We start from the raw sequence: 12534 nt of genomic DNA on the forward strand, positions 1-12534 counted from the left end.
CCTCCATTGCCAGCCTGCTTGTCCCCACCTGTCCCCCGCTGCCAGCCTGATCACCCCCAACTGCCCTCCACTCCTGGCCTGATTGCCCCTAACTGCCTCTGCCTCAGCCCTGCCACTATGGCTTTGTCTGGATGGCAGTGGCCATGGAGCCAACTGAGGTGACCAAGGAAGCCAAGCCTCCACCTCCCACCCACTTCGGCCGGCTTTGTGGCTTCAGCCAGTGCTGCCATCTTTGTCACATCAATTTGGTTGCCCCCCCACTGGCCTTCTCACCCACAACTGCCCCCCCCTTGCTGGACTGATTGCCCCCAACTGCCCCCTACCAGACTGATCGCCCCCAACGGCACCCCCTGCCTGCCTGCTCACCACCTACTGACTCCCCACCATTTTTATCACAAAGTGATGGTTAATTTGCATATTACTCTTTTATTAGGTAGGATACTTATATATAGAAGGTATTGCCAACAAGATTTGCTGATGAATTTCATGTAAAGTATGAGTGAAAGAGAGAAGCCCTAGCTGATTTGGCTCAGTGGATAGAGTATCAGCCTGTGGACTGAAGGGCTCTGGGTTTGATTCTGATCAAGGACATGTAACTCAGTTGCAGGCTCAATAATCCCTGGCCCTGGTCGGGGCCTATGTGAGAGGTAACCAATCAATGTGTCTCTCTCTCTGTCTCCCACCCTCCCTTTCATTCTCTCTAAAAATCAATGGAAAGATATCCTCAGGTGAGGATTAACAAAAAAAAAAAAAAAAGAATTATCCCAAGATTTTTGACTTGAGCATCTGGAATGATGGAGTTGCCCTTTACAGAAATTGCAAGACTGTAGGAGCTGACTTGGAGAGAAGATTTAGGGTCTGATTTTAGACATGTCAAGTTTGAGCTATCTTTTATACCAAATCAAGTAAGAGATGGAAAGATGAGTTAGAATCCAGAGAGATCTAGGCTGACTCGGAGAGTTACCAGCATAGGTAAAGCTATGATGCTTAGATAAGATCTCCTAGGGAGTGAGAGGGAAAATAAAATTGAAAACTGGGCCAAAGAACATTATAACATTTAGAGGTAAGAGAAGTAACTGGCAAAGAAGATTGAGAATGTCAGGGCAGAGAGAGAGTTATATATCCTGGAAGCCAAGTTAAAAAAAAACAACAGTTTGAGAAGCAAGAATGATTAATAATTAGCTATATTAAGTGCTGCCGAGGGGCCAAGTAAGATGAGGGTAATTGATCGTTGGATTTAGCAACATGTTGGTCATCAGTTACCTTGACAAAAGTGAATAAGGGCAAAAGCCTGATTTTAATGGAATCAAGAAAGAACGTGAGACTTGCTGGAATTTATATAAAAGTATGTCTCTACAAATATGAAACAACATATGCACAAAGTTATTCATTGTGGCATTATTTGTAATAATTACAAATATCTATTGGAAATAATCTAAATGCTTATCCATGAAAAGCTACTGGAATGGTACATCTACACAGTAGAGTACTATTTAATCATAAAAAAGAATGAGGAGCCTGGCCAGTGTTGCTCAGTGGTTGAGCATCAACCTAAGAACCAGGAGGTCACAGTTTGATTCCCGGTCAGGGCACATGCCCAGGTTTCAGGTTCAATCCCCAGTGGGGACATGCAGAAGGCAGCTGATCAAGGATTCTCTCTCATCATTGATCTTTTTCTCTCTCCCTTTGTCTCTGAAATCAATAACAATATATTTACATATGTATATATATTTATAAATAATTAATAAAAAATGAGGAAGATTTCTGTGAACTAATATGAAAGATTTACAGGAAAAACTCAGTAGCAGTATTCAGATCATGGTTTCTAACTACCAGTCCCTCCTAAATGGAACCCCAGACCAAGATTCCTTAGAGAAATGGCTGATGTTAAGTCTGGGGCAGGGAAAGTGAAAAATGAGCCTGTAGTAGATCTTGTGCCATAAAGCAAGGAATTGTACAGAACCACTGGAAATATGTCAGAAGAACATAAGAGCTGGTGTGAAGGGGCTCCCACTGACCAAATTAGGACAATTGGAACATCAAAAAAGAATAGTGATGGTAATGAATTATAATATCCAGGAGTGTGGAAAAGTAGGCTTACAGTTGTAATACAACAATTAATAAATAATATAAGAATAAACTTTCATGTACTCACAACTGTAAACTTACTTTTGCCAACCCCTATATTAAGAAAAAGAATCTATGAATCTATAGTGATAAATAAAACAAGCAAAAAATGGTAGGGTGCAAGGGAAAGTTCTTAAAGAATAATACCAGCAAATAAATGTAGGTGGCCTATTTTGCAACATCCATTTATTCGGGCAAGTGGATACTAAAATTAGTGGATGCTAAAATCCATTAAGTAAAATGCCATTGGGGAGCAGGATAGTGACATGATCTGAAAGTATCATCTCACATATTATTTAATTACAATAGTAATAAGATACCTTTACAATGGCAAGATCTTGGCATGTGTCATTTTAACCAAGTGATCAAAGTGATCTTCACAATGGGACAAATTGATACTATATGCATTGGATATGATGTTCACAAATCACTTATGTGACAATTTTTCCCAAAAATATGTATCCTAAATCTAATCCTGAGAAAATTATCAGACAAATCCAGAACATGTAACACTCTATAAGACAACTAGTTGACTTAGACTCTCCAAAAATGTCAGTACTGTGGCAGACTAAAGCCAGACAGTGGGAATTGTAAGGGAAATTGAAGAGACAAACCAAGAGCAATGAATGAACTTTTAAATTAGATCCTATGTCAAGAAAAAAAAAACTGCTATAAAGAGCATTTTGGGTTAATTAGGAAAACTTGAATATGAACTTCATATTAAATGATGTAGGATAGCACTAAATCAGTGTTACAGTTTCGTGGGTGTAGTGTATTGGGCTATGAAAAGGATATCCTTGTTTTTAGGAGATGCATGTAAAAGTATTTAGGGGAGAAGTGTCATAATGTCTGCAGCTTACTTTGGGGGGAGTTCCGTCTCCTCCAAAAGAGTGTATATGTATAGGTGTTTAGAGAAAGAATGAATAGAGCAAATATGGAAAATGTTAATTATTATAAACAATTGATAGATTTAAGTGAAAATATAAACTATTCTTTCAACTTCTCTTTTGGTCTGATCAGAATTTTTCAAAGTAAAAAAAAAATTGGGGCAAAGAAATGTTAAGAGAGGAAGAGAATGAGAAGGAAGAAATTGGAAATAATCAAGTCTTATAAGTTTTCTTTTAAGGGTAACAGAGAAATGAAGCTGTAGTTTGAGGAAAAGAGAAAAAAATATGGAGTCACCAGGGTTTTGTTTTGGATGGACTATATTATAGGAATTACCCAATTTTCGGGTGGGGGGTGATGCTGGAGGAAAGAGAGGGTACGATTTTTGGAGTCATGTCCTTGAAAAGGGATGGGATCCAGTGAATAGGAGAGGCTGGTGGTAGGCACATGGACTGTTCATCCATAATAGAGGGGAACGTAGAAAAGAATGAAACAGGAAGAAGGTTGCTGTTTATTTTCCTAATGTCCCCTTATTTGATTGTTTTTGTTTTCTCTGCAAACAGAGAGTTAGGATGGAGAGAAGGTTGGTGGTTTGAGGAGAAAGGATGATGTGTAAAATAGTCATCTAAGAGAGTGAATAGATTTGTGTGATATAATAGCAGCACTAAAGGCCTCTTTCAGTTAGTAACTGTGTTGGCATTGTGTGTTTTACCACAGATACAGGCATGGAATAGGTGGAATTGGATTTAAGCAGCATTGAAATTTTGTTAGGCAGTACAATGAAGGAAAAAAGGCAAGGGAGTGATTATAATGACTGTCTATGGACTCAGGTGGGTAAGGAGGGATGTGAGGATATGAGGTAGATGAAGGACAATGAAAATGTTATAAGATCAATGGACTTTAGATCTCAGAGTTATTGAAGTTGTAGTCTGAAGGAACAAGCTGGAAAGATAAGAGGTGTTGGTTAGTATAGGATTCTTGAAGTTAAGATTATAAAAAATAATCTTGGTAATAATAAGATCCATGTTATAACCCTGGGTGTGGGTTTCCGAAGTAGAGTAAAAGACAAGGTCATAAGAGGAGAAGTTAAAAAAGAAGTGAGAAGAACACAAATTATAATTAGGTGCAGTTTTGGAGAAAAAGACAGTGAAGCAAAAACTGTAATCTTCAAGAAATGATATAATGGATGCTGCAGGTCTATAGATGATTATAACAACGCATACTGGGAGAAAATAGCCTGGAAGAGTAATGAAGACTTTAAAGTGTACAGTTTTTTAAGATTCATCCACATGATAGTATGTGTCAGTATTTTATTTCTTTTTATTACAGAATAATATAACATTGTATGGATATACTGCAATATGTTTATCCATTCATCAGTTGATGAATGTTTGAGTTATGTATCCAATTTTTGCCTACTATTAATGCTGCTGTAAACATTAGTGTAGAAAGTTTTATATGAACATATTTTCAAGTCACAATGGGGATTTGAAACCAAATTTTGCCTAACTCTATAGTGTCATCCACTACAAAGCTCCATGCTCTTAAGTATCTAAACTTTATTCATAGGAGAATGGTAGCAGGTGCTGTCAGTGTTCTTCCTGTATCCTCAGATCTGGTTTCCATTTTCTTGCTCACTGGTATTCCCAACATCCAGCAAATGTGTCTTTGTTGGAGAGCTGCTCTTGGACTGCTGGAGCACACTTTGCCTGCTTTAAAAGAGAGCCAGACATGCTTGGAAATGTACATCTCTCCCACAGCAGCCCTTAACCAATGACTGGTGAGATAGGGTATCAATATTTCATTTGTCTTTGGCCTGATTGGGACAACTTTCAGGTTGGACCTACACCAAATGCCCTACAGGACTGAGCCAAAGTTATGTTTGCCTGAGTTCCACCTGGGATTGTGCTTGATGTCTCATACTCGCCTTGCTTCCTTGCCTTCCTGATCTCATTTCCCCACCGCTATGGTTTTCCCTTGGGAACACTCCTAATCACTTTCACACAGATCTTTGTTTCAGAATCTGCTTCTGAAGCTTATTTGACACAATTCCAAGAGCTTCAGCACAACGTAAACAAAATTAGAAGGAGATAGGGATGCTTCTAGCTGCGGGCCCACTTACAATGAGAGGGGCTAGCTGATAACCATAACAGCAAGGGAGGACACAGAAGCACTAGCAAAAGAAAAAGTAAATAATGGAAAAAAACACATCAATCTAGGGCTTAACTGCCCTTTATTTCTCAGTACTCCTTGAAATCATTATTGTGTTCTGTTGTGTTCAAGGTAATAATTAGTGCTCACAGTGATGACTGAATTACCAAAGAAAATTAAATTCTATCCAGGAAAAAGGCATATGCATGTGTAATGCATTTTAGAAAGCTTTGTATTATAGTATGAAATATTGAGTACATAGTTGACTGTTTTCTCACAATACTCCACTAAAATTACAGTAAAAGGGAAGGAGGTGCCTTTAATCCCATGAAGGCAAAAATAGTGATAATAAGAAAAATTGGGAAGTGGAAACTTAAGTGCCTGTTGTGAGATTGGGAGTAGGACTAGCAGTACCCAAAAGGTGAATTTATTTGTACTATAGAGCTCTAGAAAAACTCAAAATAGGAGGCACCAAGCATATCTCAAGACCAGATAGCAATAGGAGCTAAATATGGGAGATTTCGTTAAAAACCAATTTAAGAAATTTTTAGACCTGCTCTACTCCAATAGAAGACAGGTAGTATATTCTCCAGAGTAGTTGAATGTGAGGGACTCTGGACTTGGAGACACCAGGCCCACATGAGAACAAAGGTGCATGTTTTTCGGTATATTTTCAAGAGAGTTAACTGTAAATTTACATACTGATCACTGAGACTTCTAACTCCCTTCCCCAAGTAGCCAGACTTATTTCCCATCTCCACTTCCACTGAGTCCCAGTCCTCCAAGCAGAACAGTCCTCTCCTTGGAAAACCTACGCTGTAGAAACGGTGGTAGGAAGATGGCCCTATCTCATTTACCAGACCTCTGCTCAATTACTCTGCAGTGAAATCGACAGCTTGACAAGCTCTGTCCATGCACACAGAGCGTCAGATTTTTGTTGTTGTTTTTTAGTACTTCACTATCAAATATAAATGGTCAGTCAAGGATCACTAAGTATTTGAGGAAAAGAGACCAATGCAAACAGAAAAAGCAAACTGGGAACACAAATAGGTAAAGAACACTTCAAAACAATACTGTTCTCACAGACAAGAGATGTCGCATTCTATGAGATAATAACAGTAGCCTATAACAAAAGGAAAATTCAGATAAAAAGTTTTTGGAAAGCCCTAGCCGGTTTGGCTCAGTGGATAGAGCGTTGGCCTGCGGATTGAAGGGTCCCAGGTTTGATTCCGGTCAGGGGCACATGCCCAGGTTGTGGGCTCGATCCCCAGTAAGGGGCATGCAGGAGGCAGCTGGTCAATGATTCTTTCTCATCATTGATATTTCTCTCTCTTCCTCTTCCTTTCTTGAATTGATAAAAATATATTTAAAAATAAAAGTTTTTGGAAAATAAAAAATGGAAGTAGCCCTAGCTGGTTTGGCTGAGTGGTTAGAGCATTGGCTCACACACCCAAGGGTCACAAGTTCAATTCTGGTCAAGGGCACATACCTCCATTGCAGGCTCTATCCCTGGCCCCATCAGGGCAAGGGCGGGAGGCAACCAATTGATATGTCTCTTACTCATTGATATTTTTCTTTCTCTGTCTCTCCCTCTCCTCCTCCTCTCTAAAAAAAAAATCAGTGGAAAAAGTATCCTTGGGTGAGGATTAACAACAACAACAAAAAGAAATTTAAAATCTAGCAAGATAATTGGAACATAGATTTGATGAAATAACCCAGCATGCAGAACAGAGATGAAAAGTAGCAGAGCCCTGGCTGGTGGTGTTCAGTGGTTAGAGTGTTAGCCCACGCACCGAATGTCTTGGGTTTGATTCCCGAAGGGCACATACCTGTGTTGCAGGTTCAATCCCCAGCTCTGATCAGGGCATGTGTGAGAAGCAACCAATCGATGTATCTCTCTCACACTGATGCTTCTCTCTCTCTTTCTCTCTTTCCCACTCCCTTCCACTCTCTCTAAAAAAAAATCAATGGGGGAAAAAAATGTCCTCAAGTGAGGATTAACAACAAAAAAAATTTTTTTAGTAGAGGAAAAAAAGTAAGATCAATCCAGGTGGCCCCACAGTGAACAAGTGGGGTTTCTTATAAAGAATACATAAAGAAAATGAAGGGGAAGATATTATCTAAGATATAATACAAGGAAATTTCCCAGAGCCAAAGAACATGACTTTCTAGAGTGAAAGGGCCCACTGAGCACCCAATATAAGAAATGAAAAATTTCGAAATACTGACTATAGCAGAAGATCCTAAAAAGCTTCTTAAGCCCTAACTGGTTTGGCTCAGTGGATAGACCGTCAGCCTGCGGACTGAAGGGTCCCAGGTTCGATTCCAGCCAAGGGCATGTACCTTGGTTGCAGGCACATCCCCATTTGGGGGTGTGCAGGAGGCAGCTGATCAATGCTTCTCTCTCATCGATGTTTCTAACTCTCTATCCCTCTGCCTTCCTCTCTGTGAAAAATCAATAAAATATTTTTTTTAAAAAAAGAGAGACAAAATAGGTCACATGCAAAGATTGGAAATCCAAATAGCATCAAACTTCTTAGCAACAGTAGAAACTAGAAGACAATGGAATAATGCCTTTAACATTCTGAGAGAAAATAATGTCTAACCCAGAATTCTTAGTCCAGGCAAACTACCCATTAGATATCTAGACCCAAGGATATTTTTAAATTTGCAAGTCTCAGTATATTTACTCTCCAAACCCACACCTACTAGAATTGCTAAAATGAAAAAAATTGATAAAAAGGCCTAGTGAGAATTCAAAGCAACTGATACTGTCATGTATTGCTGGTAGAAATGCAAAATGATGCAACTGCTTTGAAAACAGTTTGATAGTTTCTTAAGAAGTTAAACGTACACTTAACATGAGACTCAACAGTTTCAACCCTACGTATTTACCCAAGAAAAATGAAAACATGTCCATGCAAATACCTGTATGTGGTCTTTATTCATAATCACCCAAAAGTGAAAATAGCCCCAAATTTCCATCAACCAGTATAGTGATAAAGGAATTGTAGATAAAGAATGGATAAAGAATTATAAATACAGTAACATGGATGACTCTGAAATGTATTATGCTGAGTGAAAACAGCCAGATATAAAAGCTATCTGGATAAATACTGTGAGTGCCTTTATATGCCATTCTGGGAAAAGCAAATCTGTAAGGGACAGAAATCAGATCAGTGGTCCAAGGGCTGGAAATGAGTGAGGGGAGTAATTACAAAGGGACACAAGGAACTTTTGGACTGATGAAAATGTTCTATACCTTTATTGTGGTGGTGATTATACGATTGAATGTGTGTCAGAACTCACTGAACTGTAGAGCTGAAAAGAGCAAGTTTTTCAGTTTGTAAGTTAAACCTCAAATAAATCTAACACTAAAACAAGTTTATCCTCTAGCCCCACTTTTTCGGAAAACAGCTGGAGGATATACACCATCAAAACTAAGTGAACTGGGGAGGAAGAGGACATGGGATATACTGAGAATCCATCTTAGGAAAGAGGAATTCCCGAGATGAGGATTAAGTTTTATTCCAACAAATAGCTATGCAGGAGGACTAGAAAATGGCAACCATTCTAGAATGGAACAAGACGGAGAAGAGCTCTAGGAGAGATCCCCTGCCCCCTTCCCCCTGCAAGGAAAACTTAAAATTGATAGAATAGATTGGAGATGAATTCATGATAGGAACACAAGAGAAAAAGAGTTACTAGGCCCTGGCCGGGGAGCTCCGTTGGTTAGAGAACATCATCCCGATACACTGAGGTTGTGGGTTCCATCCCCAGTCAGGGCACATACAAGAAGCAACTAATGAACTCATGGAATTCATGGAACAACAAATCTCTCTCTCTCTCTCTCTCTCTCTCTTTCTCTCTCTCTCTCTCAAATCAATAATTTTAAAAAAGAGTTATTAGCTACAGAGTAGTATAAGAAGTTGTACAAGCCCTAGTCAGTACAGGGCTCAGTTGGTTGGAGCGTCATCCCATACACCAAAAAGGTTTCAGGTTCAATTCCTGATCAAGGCACATACCCAAAGTTGTGGTTTAATCCCCAGTCACAGTGTGTATGGGAGGCAACCAGTTGCTGTTTCTCTCTCCCTCTCCCTTCCTCTCCCTCTAAAATCAATGAAGAACCATGTCCTTGAGTGAGGATTTAAAAAAAAATTTAAAAAAAAAAAGCCCAGCTGCTGTGGCTTGGTGGTTGAGTATCGACCTATGAACCAGGTCAGGGTTCGATTCGCAGTCAGGGCACATACCTGGGTTACAGGTTTGATCCCCAGTGTGGGGGCGTGTAGGAGGCAGCTGATCAATGATTCTCTCACATCATTGATATTTCTATCTCCCTCTCCCTTCCTCTCCAAAATCAATAAAAATATAGTTTCAAAAAAGGAAATATAAAACAAAGGGGAACAGGGGGATATAAAAGAGTAAAATAAAACAAAAACTCTACTTACTGCCCCAATAATAAACCAAATATATCAGTCCCCTCTTTTCCAAGGTTCGTTTTCCACAGTTTGTTACCCGTGGTCAGCTGTGATCTGAATTTAGTAAGTGGGAATTCCAGAAATAATTCATGTGTTTTAAATTGTGCGCCATTCTGAGTAGTGTGATGAAATCTCTGACTCGCCTGCTCCATTCCATCCTGGACATGAATCATCTTTGTCCAGTGTGTCCACGCTGTACATGCTACCTGCCCATTAGTCATTTAGTAGCCGTCTGGGTTATATGATTGACTGTCATGGTATCACAATGCTTGAGTTCAAGTAACCCTTATTTAATAATGTCTCATTTACCTCACTTCATCATGTAGGCATTTTATCATCTAACATCATCACAAGAAGAAGGTAGAGTACAGTATTATAAGATACTGCATGAGAGAGAGAGAGAGAGAGAGGGAGAGAGAGAGAGAGAGAGAGAGAGAGAAAGAGGAGAGAGAAGTGGGAGGAGAGAAAGAGAGGCGCCACTTCACATAACTGTAATTAGAGTATATTATTATAACTGTTCTATTTTATTATTAGTTATTGTTGTTAATCTCTTACTGTATCTAATTTATAAGTTAAACTGGTATGATAAATACCATATATAGAATTTGGTACTATCCACTGGAAGTCTTAGAATATATACTCCACCAATAAGGGGGACTTCTGTATACTAAAAAAGAGGAGTCAAGGACAAGCCCTGCTTGTCTGGATTCTAAAATGAGACCATCATGCAAAGAGTGAGCCTATATCCCATTGTCTTTGTGGGCAGCCCTATATCCAGGTCTACAATGCTATAAGGAGGGAGGAAAGATTTGTTGCTGCTGCTTTTTTTAAATCCTTACCTGAGGATGTTTATTGATTTGAAGAGAGAGGAAAACATCGATGTGAGAGAGAAACATTGATTGGTTATTGCTCATATCCACCCCAACTGGGAACTGAACCTGCAACATAGGGATGTGCCCTGGCCAGGAATTGAACCCATGACTTTTTGGTGTCTGGGACAGTGCTCCAACCAACTGAGCCACACAGCCCAGGGCAAGGGTTGTTAGGATTGTTACTTCATATCTATATATCTATATCTATATTTATATCTATATCTATCTATCTATCCATCCTATATGATAAAGAACTAATATACTAATTAGGCTGAACAGAACAACCATCTGGGGCTGCAAGGGCTGAGCCCCTTGCACGAATTTCGTGTATTGGGCCGTGTGTGTGTGTGTGTGTGTGTGTGTGTGTGTGTGTGTGTGTATTTGAGAGAGGAAAGATAAAACACACATACACAAACAAAACTAGTGTGAAAACATAAATGATGAGATAGAATTGTTGCACGCCCCCTACTGGGGATTGAGCCTGTAACCCAGGCATGTGCCCCTGACCTGGGACCCTCCAGTCCGCAGGCCAGCGCTCTACCCACTGAGCCAAACCAGCTAGCGCAGGGTTGTTACTTCTTAACAGAGAAACATGCCTAGAATCACAGACAACAAAGAGATTCTGGTAAGTGGGGTAATTTATGAAATAGTTTCCCCACCCAGGTTCTCCAAATATCATCTCCTAAAAGAGATAAAAGTTATGGAAAGCAATTTTAAGGTCATTATTAGAACAGTAGCATATTGAAAATAGTGGTGTCATTTATGAGCATATACTTAAGCCCAAAATTAACTTTTTCTGTTCTAGCGTTCCTAGAATCCCATGGGCATTTGCCATGACAGAAGTATGTGGCATGATTCTGTGCTATATTTGGATCCTGGTTCTTCTTCTTCACAAACACAGGTACTTCACTTCATTAAAACACTGAACGTGTTCTGACTGTCTTGTGTAAAAGTCATCAAACCAGTTTCTCCCTTTGCAGTTTCCTTATTAATTTCCTTCTCTAGACATTGTGACATTATAGTTATTGACATAGAAAAATGTTTTGGTTTTGATCAACAAAGGAGTCAGCCAGAGGTAATACCTACACATTTAGTAATATTCTGAATGTATTTTATAGGGAAATAATAGAAATAGTGATGTTCAGACATGGGCCAACCATTGACAATCTAGCCATTATCTTTCTTTGGAAATAAATAAGAAATGTCACTTTCTGTAGAAGGATAGAAACTCCTCTAAGGAGTTTGAGTGGAAGAAATGGTTCTCTGTTTGGAGGAGGCCTATGAAAAAAGAGATTATTTTGCCGTAACCGGTTTGGCTCAGTGGATAGAGCGTCGGCCTGAAGGGTCCCAGGTTCGATTCCGGTCAAGGGCATGTACCTTGGTTGCGGGCACATCCCCAGTAGGGGGTGTGCAGGAGGCAGCTGATCAGTGTTTCTAACTCTCTATCCCTCTTCCTTCCTCTCTGTAAAAAAACTCAATAAAATATATTAAAAAAGAGAGAGAGATTATTTTGCACATACCGTGCATGCCTAGTCAGTGTGGTGTACTTTAGATGGTACAGGAAATTGCTGAATAGGGAAAGTGCTTCTTTGGCACTTTCACCAAGAAATATAAAGCGAATTTTTTTTCCTCATTAGAAAAAGAAGAGAAGGATAAAGGGAGGCTCCTATCCTACCTTATGAGGGGAAATTACTTGATTTAAGTAAAAAATAAGGCATAGTGAAGAAAAAATTAACCAGGAAGTTGTGGATATCTTATTCATTGTCTTTGGACACTGAAGAGGAATAGCAACACTTTCTTGAACGTTTGCTCCTTTCTTTTCATCGGGGAATGCTTGCGGGAAAGCACAGTGATGGGCATTAGGTCCTAAGCAGCGATTACTAGTATTTCAGTGCTTTGAAGGTGAAAAGACAGGTTGATGATTGCTATTCATGTGACACTTTTAGGCCATATTGCACCTCATTTTCTCCTGTTTTGTAGCAATATTGCTTAAAACCAGAGGTGGTTTAAAAACATGTGTA

At 39.4% G+C, this 12534-nt stretch overlaps 1 protein-coding gene across 1 annotated transcript in view; it reads left to right on the forward strand.

The window, feature by feature from the left end:
• SAMD8 (sterile alpha motif domain containing 8) overlaps positions 1–12534 on the forward strand; it is a 36773-nt gene that overhangs the window by 3267 nt on the left and 20972 nt on the right. Inside the window, exon 2 of the mRNA XM_006765840.2 lies at positions 11319–11414. Coding sequence (XP_006765903.1) covers positions 11319–11414 — 96 coding nt within the window. The remainder of the gene's footprint in view (positions 1–11318; positions 11415–12534) is intronic.

This window comes from Myotis davidii, unplaced genomic scaffold (genome assembly GCF_000327345.1).
Source record: "Myotis davidii unplaced genomic scaffold, ASM32734v1 scaffold800, whole genome shotgun sequence".
In the NCBI taxonomy this organism is placed as follows: Eukaryota; Metazoa; Chordata; class Mammalia; order Chiroptera; family Vespertilionidae; genus Myotis; species Myotis davidii.